The sequence below is a fragment of the Engraulis encrasicolus genome, chromosome 23 (assembly GCF_034702125.1).
Source record: "Engraulis encrasicolus isolate BLACKSEA-1 chromosome 23, IST_EnEncr_1.0, whole genome shotgun sequence".
Taxonomy (NCBI): Eukaryota; Metazoa; Chordata; class Actinopteri; order Clupeiformes; family Engraulidae; genus Engraulis; species Engraulis encrasicolus.
Window position 1 is genome coordinate 9,866,975 of NC_085879.1, and position 10,818 is coordinate 9,877,792.

At 44.2% G+C, this 10,818-nt stretch overlaps 1 protein-coding gene across 1 annotated transcript in view; it reads left to right on the plus strand.

Annotated features, from left to right (window-relative positions):
• Positions 1–384: 384 nt before the first annotated feature.
• Positions 385–10,818, plus strand: part of slc24a6a (solute carrier family 24 member 6a) — a 20,709-nt gene continuing 10,275 nt past the window's right edge. Inside the window, exons 1-7 of the mRNA XM_063189337.1 lie at positions 385–535; positions 3,426–3,530; positions 8,131–8,207; positions 8,954–9,028; positions 9,494–9,578; positions 10,565–10,668; positions 10,791–10,818. The exon at positions 10,791–10,818 is cut by the window's right edge and continues 47 nt beyond it. Coding sequence (XP_063045407.1) covers positions 385–535; positions 3,426–3,530; positions 8,131–8,207; positions 8,954–9,028; positions 9,494–9,578; positions 10,565–10,668; positions 10,791–10,818 — 625 coding nt within the window. The remainder of the gene's footprint in view (positions 536–3,425; positions 3,531–8,130; positions 8,208–8,953; positions 9,029–9,493; positions 9,579–10,564; positions 10,669–10,790) is intronic.

Genomic DNA, 10,818 nt, shown 5'->3' on the forward strand with positions numbered 1-10,818 from the left:
CATGGAATAAAGGGTTATATTATAATTTTATTTATGATGAAATAAAATTTGATTGTTGATTTTACCAAGGCATATTTGATATATGTAGTGTGTTATGCTAGGCTGTAAAGGTTAATCCCTGGGCATACCCTCAGCATCCTCCTGCCTCTTCAATAAAACGTGCACCACCACTCTGTTGTTAAATTGAAACCCGGGTATGGAGAGCGCACGGGAAACACCCCTCTGACGGAGACACGGCCAGTGGAACAGAGAGGGGGAACTGGGAAGTAGGGGAAACGGCGGTGTTTTGGTGGGCAGCGTATGTGAGCCGAATTGTCGAAAGAGGCGAATGGCGCACAGCATTCAACGGCTTTTCCTATTTCGCTCCATTCCATAGCACGCTTCATGCACTGCCCCACGCACACGCGTGAACAGGAGCGGGATACACATCTGGGAAGATGCTGCGTTGCGAATGAGAGGCAAGGCAGAGCGGAGGATGCTGTGGCGACAGGCGTGGTTGAAGACATAAACAAGCCGGAGGTTCTGCAGAAAAGCTGTGGGTAAAGTAGACGCGAGATACGCGGTTGCGATTAAACGACACCGACATGTTTCTGAGAAGGGATTGATTGCGCCGACGGCGTGATGAAGACGGCGTTTGGAGCCAGACGAAGGAGGTACTTCGGACGGTTCTGTGTCTGCGGAATTGGATTCATAACGTTCACCTGGTGTGCTCAAATACTAAATGTTGCAGGTGCGTATCTTTCGGCTCAGTGACCCAAACGCATAGTAGTTTGGTTTCGTGTCATTACGCATTGAGTAATAAACGTACAGTTTTAGTTTGATTAGTAATTACCCTCTCCATTGCACTGCTCTGTAAGGTCCGTGCACCCACCCACACATCAATGGCAACGTCACTCCGCTGATTGAAACCTAATGACCGAATAGAGTGGGAATATTTCGGAATTCAGATCACTCCATTGTGGATACAGCTGATGTTAGTCACATTCCAATGCATGGGACCATAATTAGTCAAATCGAGCAGGTTCCTTTGTGTTCCTTTTACCAACTCTGTGTATTTCAGTGAATCTATTTACATGGATTTCAACCCACTCAAAATGTAAAGTATGACTACACAGGCAATTGAAATGGATGTAATGTGTGAAAACAGTAGGCTTAGTATTCCGCATAGTTATTGCTGAAAGCACCTGTTGTGAGACACACTGAGGTTGCAAAGCCTGGTGCTGCTGCAGCCATACACCTGTGGCTCTGTAGCTTGAAACTCATCCATTCAGACAGTTCAATTAAGGACACGGTATAATAGGGTGGGACTGGGGGACTCACTTCAATTAAGCCTGGGCCTACAAAACAGCGTTGCTGGCAGCCAAAACACTCAGTGTGTGAGACTTGATATAGTGTTTCAGTGACTCACTGATGACTTTTTGTTTAATCATTTCGCATGTTCACAATGTATAATCTTTGGTTTTCATTGCACCTCACAGACATCTTTCATCACAGGGGAAAATAGCCATGAGACGTGTGAATATCCACATTATTCAGGCCAATCAGTAATAATATATTGCTTTACATTATTTGTCTATATTTGGAGTTTTTTACTTCCCAGTGGAATACCCAAGTAAAATTTGCCAGGACAAATGAAGTCCAGTGGGATATGCAGTCCTGAAGTTGGACTTCATGCAATTAGTCTCTTCTGGTGTGGCCTATAATTTTATGGGACCAAGACTATAGCTGTGTCTCAGATGGTGCTCTTATGTTGCCTGATTATCTTCTACTTTTCGAGACTTGGTCTGACCAAGACCATAACGATTAATGTTTCCCAAACGGCATGGTTGACCTGTCTCCCTCGGTTTGCTACTGGTTGAGGCCAGAAAAGGCTGTGCCGAAACATAAACCAAAACTTTTCATAGTCCCAATAGAACGTCTCTACTTAAACCACGTCACTGCCTTGAACACGTTTCTACCCATGGGCTGTTGGAGCTGCTCAAAGTTGCTTGGTTCCCGATAAAGTGGGTGGAGTTCTTGATTTCTTCAGAGGTCAGAGACGATATTTGTATTGCTCCTGTCCTGACCAGTAGCAACGCTGAAGGCGTTGCGTCACTAGGAGGGCGTGGCCTGGCTAGCACGTGTGCACTTAGGGCACTATGTTTCAGTGTGTAATTCATACGCCATGCGCACTGAAGTGCACAAGTGCACCATTTGAGATCCAGCATATGTCAATCCCCCTGTAAAAGTAGGCCTATACACTGTATGATACAGCATGCACCTTAGCAATAACAATGGAGCAACGTATGTAACAGTATGTCATGTGGTAATGTCATTATGTTACAGTCTAGTGACCTGTGAAGTTAAGTATAAAGTATCAACAATGCTCTTCAAGCCATTGCCATACTAGGCTACATTCCAACACATGCCAACTTCAATATGCCATTGCATTTTCTTAATTTGGTTTCAAGTGTTCTCCATGACCATCTGATTGGTGTGATTGAGTTCTGCACAGTGATTGGATGGAAAAAGTATAAAAAAAATGTGTATCTAGACAGGCATGCTAATCAGCTAACTGTCAGCCAATTGAGGCTATTTTTGGGACGTGAATCATTTACATATGCAAATGAGGGGCCATTTTAGCTAATTCTGGTTCCAACTATCCCTCCTTCCATTACATCATCTGGAGAGTTGTCATGAGAACCCATAGTGAGAGGCTGGAGAGAAGAGTTTTTTTCCCCTGACAAATTGGTTAGTGAGAGGTGATCTAACTGATTTGTTTAAAGTCGCTCAATATTCACCTCTGACAGGCACATGTGGGTGCATTTTTGCATCATGGCATGCATGTCATTATTTAGGCCTACCATATCATGTGCGATTGCATCTGATAGTGTGTATTTTCAAACACTGACAAACGTTCAAAAGCAACCAAACAGTAATATGCTTTCCCCGTTTTCTCTTGTGCCACATTAAAAATCGAATATTTTACTTCCTGTCCTCATAAATGTCATCCACTTGCCCATATCCCTGCACAAATATCAGTAGGCCTATCATAACCTATCTGAGTAACCAAGAACTGTGTACTTGTCTTACGATCATCTAACTCTGCGCTGGTTGGATCAAATTTGTGGTGGGTTCTTGTTAGGATGTTTGTGTTTTTCCGTAACAACACAGTCTATCTATTTCATAAGGTATGGTACAATGGAATAAATGGTGTTACAACAATGTAATATCATGTGCTAGTGTTGAACTTACATTTGCTTTTACTTTTGACACCTCTGTTTCCGGGTGACATCTTAATAGTCTTACAGTGTTAAATTGTATCTCCTGACTGCTGGTGCAGCACAGAGCTGCTCTCTTCTAATAAAAATCTCTGCACGTCCTGGACCGACAGCATTATTCATCACAAGAGCATATCAGTCTGATTCTCATTACTTTCCTCCCAGACTTATCAGATCGCTCAGCAGAGGCTGCGAGTCCTCACTGGTCCAGAAGAAGCCTTTCAGAAGAGGCAGAGAGGGAGAACCAGACTGCCGACACAACAAAAACAGGTCTGGTTTAATTTGTTTCTTTTGTTGTTGATACATTGAAGGGGTTTACACCATAACCACAGTAAAAAAAATGGTGCCAGATATGAAAGACACAATGAATTTATGTCATTTTGTTTTCTATTATGTCCGTTTATCCGCTTAGATCCATCTCCATAAAGCTTGGACATTAAAAATCTAAAAGGATCCAAACGTTTGCTTTCAACTTTCTCTTCTTGATAGGCCTTTATTGGCTTCCACATCCTTTTCCCCCAACAGTTTCCACATTCACACATTCATTTATCCCTGTCTATTTTTCTCTCCTCTCCTGTTATTTGTGAAAGAAAGCAGACAGCTGGCTTACACACAGTCAGCCCCCCTTTGAGGCTGGCGTTCCTAGGCAACAGAATGCTTAATGTCGGAACAGAGGGAAGTCTGTTTTCAGCATTCAAAGTGTCGCACTTTAGAGAAATACGTCACTCTCTCCCTTTTTCATACCCCCCACACCCCCACCCCCTTTGCCAATCAGGCTTGCAATCAGCAGACATCTACCACTGCTTTCTTCCACCGATCCCTCTGTTTCATTCTCTCTCTCTCTCTCTCTCTCTCTCTCTCTCTCTCTCTCTCTCTCTCTCTCTCTCTCTCTCTCTCTCTCTCTCTCTCTCTCTCTCCCCCTCTCTCTCTCCCTCTCTTTGGTCCATGAAGTTGGCACAAAGGAAGACATCATGATGCTTGTCCTTTCTCTGGTGCTCTGCTGAGATGACTGGCTGAGGTGCTGCAGTCACCATCAGAGAGGAGGAGGGCATACAGTAATCAGCAACACTTCTCATTTAGCTCAGATAAGCACACAAGGATGTTAGAGAAGTGGCAGTTCAAAAGTGTATTCATTAAGATTACTATTATATGAAGTCAAGTAAGGTTTCATGTCAGGCAATGATATTTCTGTGAGGGTCATATAAATGTGTCCTGAAACATTTCCTTCCTGTCAACTGAAACCTTCTACTGATATCACAGTAGATTTGGTGAACATGTTTACAGAAATGGCTTAGGAGTTTTCTGAAATATACTGTCAGTCACGATCAATAATAAACCTGCATTTTATTTTTTTTGCCTGAGGGAAGTGCTCTTCCATTCTTCCTTTTTTTGTGTGGCCAATTGATTTTCTTAGTCTGAGAGGACTGTGGATCAAAAAAACAACTGAAGAGGTAGTGGGGTTGTTGGGGGGGTTTATTGTGCCTCCCTCCACTTTCCATCTAGCGACAGTGTTCAGTTAGCATTGAGTTTACTGTTTTGAATGGGCTTGAACGCAGTCCAGAGACATTCGTCAGCGACTGTTGCCATTGCTGTATGCCATCAAATAAATAAATAAATGAATGAAGAAGTAGATAAATAGCTAAATAAAAGCTTCTGATGCAAGCGGAGCAGAGACGATGAAGGCATTCTCCACCCGACTAAGCACCACAGATGAATATTCCGGACGAAATGAATACGCCGCGCATGGGCTTCATGTTTACAGCTCAACGCATCCTCCCACATTCATGCATACACACATGCAAGCACACTCATCATGCTGACGTTCATGATCATACACAGTCACACACTTACGCTCACACTTAAATTGGTGAAATGCTACACTAAACAGGAGGTAGTTGAGGTGTTGAGGTGTGTTAACCCTCAAACAGACACACGCACACACTCATGCATACACACACACACACACACACACACACACACACACACACACACACACACACACACACACACACACACACACACACACACACACACACACACACACACACACACACACACACACACACACACTACTTTCCCCCATTCACCCCTGTGGGTGCCAGCTCCTCGACTCTCTGTGATGCTCCCCAATTCTAAGCTCTAAGAAGAGGCGCCGAATTGGATATGGACTGGGATACCTCCCCTCCTCACCTCTCAAGCCAAACTCCTCTCACACACACACACACACACACACACACACACACACACACACACACACACACACACACACACACACACACACACACACACACACACACACACACACACACACACACACACACACACACACACACTTTTTCCATCCGATTCTTGCCAACTCTAAGCCACTCTTTGGTTTTGAGACAACTGCGTGTGCCCCCGTTCACCCCTCACCCGACCCCTCAAACCCCTCTATCAAATCACACTTGTACGCACGCTCGTATGCATGCATGCACACACACACACACACACACACACACACACACACACACACACACACACACACACGCACATACACACACACACACAAACACACGCACACACACAAACATATATGTGCACACACACACACACACACACACACACACACACACACACACACACACACACACACACACACACACACACACACACACACTCACACTCACACTCACACACACTCACATGCACGCACGCATGCACACTGTCATGCCAACTCCTTCCCTCTCTCTGAGGCTGCTCAAGCATAAGATCCCCCTTCACCCTTCATGCTGACCCTTCCAACCCCTCTCTCTCTCTCTCTCTCTCTCTCTCTCTCTCTCTCTCTCTCTCTCTCTCTCTCTCTCTCTCTCTCTCTCTCTCTCTCTCTCTCTCTCTCTCTCTTTGTCTCTCTCTCTTTTTCTTCTATCTCTCACCAAACACACACACACACACACACACACACACACACACACACACACACACACACACATACACACACACACACACACACACACACACACACACACACACACACACACACACACACACACACACACACACACGCACACACGCACACACTCCCGTGCCAACTCCTTGCCTTGCTCTCTATGTCTGCCCAAGTTAAGACCCCAGAGGCCGGCAACAGGGATAAAGAGCGAGCGAGCAAGGGTGTCCATGGCAACAGCTTCATCAGACTGATGTGTCAGAAAGCCTTAGCGGAGTGCCGCCACTATTCGACAGCCAATGCACTCTGACAGGCAGACTGGCGCTCCAGAGGAGGGTAGCTAGCCACCACTTGAAATAGCTTGGTGTTTCTCAACAGGGGCTCTACAGACCGCCAGGGGGTGTTGGGGAGCCCTTTGGGGGCATTGAGAGGGCTGCAGTTGAAAGGGGGGGGGGGTTACTTAGTTTGCAATTGGGTGGCATTAGTCTATTTCACTTTGTAATACTAAGGGGGGCGTTGGCTGGATTAAATGATGAGGTCAAGGGGGCATTTGTTCAAAAAAGGTTGAGAACCACTGAAATAGCTGAAGGATGAAGGGTCGATACTGGGCAAGAGCATGGTGGAGGAGAGGAGAGGAAGAGGGGTGGAATGGTGGTCTCTTGGGAGTAGAGAACGCTCTGCATTGATATACCGTGTGCATCAACGTGGATGAAGGCTTGATACTGTGGAGGAGAGAAGTGGAATGGTAGTCCCTTGGATGGAGAAAAAACTCTGAATAAACGTATGCATCAATGTATTCTGGAAGATGCAGTGTTTGAAGTATAAAGAGAGATGATGTGTTTGTTTTGTTTTTGTTTTTATCCAAGGCAGTACCAAAGATCAGAGGTGAGAACAGTCACTCAAGTCTGTTACAAGGAGATGACTAAGACGTCTGTATATGAAAATGTTATACATGTATGCTCTTGGTAAAAGTGCAAAAGCTATTCTGAGGTATCAAACAGCAGATAACTTGACTTAGGTTACCACAATTCAAACAGTCAGAAACAGGAGAGTGCATGTGAGGAACACGCCGCAAGTCTGTTGATCATGAAGTCTTCTGCATATCAGAAATACGTCATATACTGTGGCAGGAGAAGTATGTTAAAACGATCCAACTCATTTTCAGGTGATCAGCAGTCAGCCACATAAATGTAGGAGACCTATGATGAGGGACATAGAGTACCACACGTCTGTTACTACATAGGAGATAATTAAGATACCCTGTGAGACTTCAGTTGCTTCAGAGAGTCTGCCGAGTGAATGTGGGTGATTATTTTAAGATTAAGGTCTCATTTCCATTGACCTAGAACGAACGGCTCTTGATAGGAAAGTGGCAAGTAATTTTAGACGGATCCATTCTGCCACAGCCCAAGCCATGGGTGCTGAAATCATCATTTAGGGCCACTGATCCGTCTGTGGGCTTTATTGAAGATCTTGTACAGCCATATGCTTTAGCTTTATGGTTTTCTCCATGTCACATAGCCTATTGAAAGTGTAAGCTTTGCCCTCCAAAGCTTTTGTAGTAGATTACAGAGGGTAGAGCGGAGATTCTTTATTGATCTGGAAATTAAGGATGCGCTATTATATAGCCATACTGTAGGTTGTCCATACTGTGTTTTTTGTCCACGTGCCCGCTCTACGGTTACAGCTAATGGGGTTTTGATGGAGTCTTCTCTCCATTATCTCTGCTCATTATTTCTTCTACTTCTCTCTTAGTTTTCTGACCCTTTTTTTGCTCCTGTTCTCCCTCTCACTCGTCTGACTGACGGTCTGTCTGTGTTCTGTCTGTCTGTCTTTCTGTCTGTCTGTCTGTCTGTCTGTCTCTCTCTCTCTCTCTCTCTGTCTGTCTGTCTGTCTGTCTGTCTGTCTCTCTGTCTGTCTGTCTGTCTCTTCCTTCACGTTCCTCAGACATCCATGAGTTCCCAGAGGACGTCTTCTCTAAGGAGCAGAGGAGGAGAGGGGCGGTGTTGCTCCATGTTCTCTGCGTGAGTGTCACGTTGTGCTGTGTTACTGTAATCAGCTATGACTTGTAGACTACATGGCTCTGATGTCATACAGTATTATCTTAACTACCTGCTTTATGAACCAGTTAGATTCCACCACTATATGTATGTTGTGTTTAATCAAAATGCTTGAGAAATGATATACTGACAACTGCTCAAGGTACTCATCAAATTAATGTGTCTATGTGTTTAATTTAATATTGAGTAAAATCAGTGTAAAAGTAATCCCTTTAAGTGCATTCTCAGGTAAATGTAGAGTGGCACTTTAATGAATGAATCATGCTTTGAGTCAGTGACTGATCCATATTGTCAATATGTGAGTGTGGTTACTGACTTGCACTGGTTCTGATTGGTATTGTACCTATTGTAAATCTCTAGTAGCCTACCCATTTTTCTGGACATTGTATAATCTATATTGCCCTACAAAGGCAAAGTGCTGTAACTACATATTTTGCCAAAATTGAGTTTAGACTGAAAATGGTTTTCATTACACCTCCTTTATGCTGTGACAAAGCCTTATGGTCCAAATGTGTCCTGTTTTCGAGATATTGCTAACTCAAATTTGCAGCTACAATATCCAACTAATATCAATACCAAGGCTTTGAAGGCCTTTTTCTGAGTTTTATTGTTTGTGTAGTTACTGCACTTTGCATGTAGGGCATACAGGGTATGTTTTTATTGACACTACAGTGATACTCAGTTAATTGTTCTGCTTGTCTGCCTTGCAGGCTGTCTACACTTTCTATGCCCTAGCTATCGTCTGTGATGTCTATTTTGTTCCTGCTCTGGAGAAAATCTCAGAGGTGAGGTGCACGTGTAATGCAACCTAATTTCATCTCAGCAGACAGACCCGTCCTCACACTCACACTAGGAGATGTGGGATGACATTCTCTCTCTCTGTCTCTCTCTCTCTGTCTCTCTCTCTGTCTCTCTCTCTCTCTCTCTCTCTCTCTCTCTCTCTCTCTCTCTCTCTCTCTCTCTCTCTCTCCGTCTCTGCCCTTTCCTCATCTCTCATCTCTCTCCCGTCCTCACACTCACACTAGGAGATGTGGGATGACATTCTCTCTCTCTCTCTCTCTCTCTCTCTCTCTCTCTCTCTCTCTCTCTCTCTCTCTCTCTCTCTCTGTCTTTCTGCCGCCCCCTCTCAGTCTTCTCATCCTTCCATCTCCCTCATTATTTCCGTCACCCGCTGCTCATAAGCCTGCTTCTCATCTCCTCTGATGTGTTTCTGCTTTGACCAACTCTATTCCCCCTTTCTGCTCTTTCAGAATCTGCAGCTCAGTGAAGATGTGGCAGGAGCCACCTTTATGGCAGCAGGAAGCTCCGCCCCAGAGCTTTTCACCTCTCTCATTGGTTGGTGTGCTTAGAGATTTGTGGTTCTATTCTCATCGTCCAGTAATACTTCAGGACTACTTGCAAAAGATGACCGGTAGCTCAAAAAGTCTAAAGTCACAAGTATATTGGGTGCTCTTGGATGAAGGGGGTCAGTCCAATTCAACAAACAAGGATAATCAAGACAACTCCAAGTAAACAAAGAGGAAGCAAATGAAAAAGCTTGTATTAGTTTATGGCAAAATCATTATTAACAGAGCCGACATGTTTTGACCTTACAGATCTTCTTAATTAGGCTTAATCAGGACCATTGCCAATGGTGTTTACCAATTTGGTCCTCTAATCTGGTACAATGCTGTTTCATTAATGTTATGTCCATTGAGTGATTACAGACTTGTGGTTCCATGGCCCAGGCACAGAGTGAGATCAAGTTCACCTTTAACGTCTTTAACTGGTTATTGGATGGATGATTACTGACTAAGGCCAGGGACATGCTTTCTGTGTGCCTAAAATTATACATGCAACTGCATGCGACTGAGTGCACATACTTGCTTCAGGACGACTGGAGCACTTTGCACAATACTGGAGATATCATATAGGGGGCAGATAGCCAACAGGGGCTCTCATTTATGTTTTCCTTTTCCATTGTTTGACTCTACCGCTAACTCAACATGCAGTTTTGTCAATATTGCACCGTACGCACACATCTTCGTGCATTGTGACCTGTGCTCTACCACGCGCAAACTTGACATAAAATTCGTATGCCAACGCATATATGGGTTTTCAGTGTTGATTGAACTCTGAAATAGTTAGAATTTCACGCTAAAATCGAGTGGGACCATATGTGCTCAGAATAGTTTTGATTTATTCACTGCAACATTTACTGTGTGGGTTTGAGTGGGTTTTTTCCCTTGAGTTGTTTGGAGGTTGTGGATTTGAGTGCTGGGCTACCTAATGAAGGCTGTGGTTATGCCATCTCACATGATCTCTGTCTGTATGTCTGTAAGGTGTTTTCATCACCAAAGGGGACGTGGGAGTGGGCACCATCGTCGGCTCTGCTGTCTTCAACATCCTCGTCATCATTGGAGTATGTGGGATCTTCGCCGGACAGGTACTGTCAAGTCTTCTCTCTTGTTGATTTCAATATTATTGTAAACTTATTTTTTACGAATTATGTATAGGACTTGTAACTAGCTAAACGAGTGCTATGTGTTGTTATTGTTATTTCAACAGACCATCTGTTTGACGTGGTGGCCTCTCT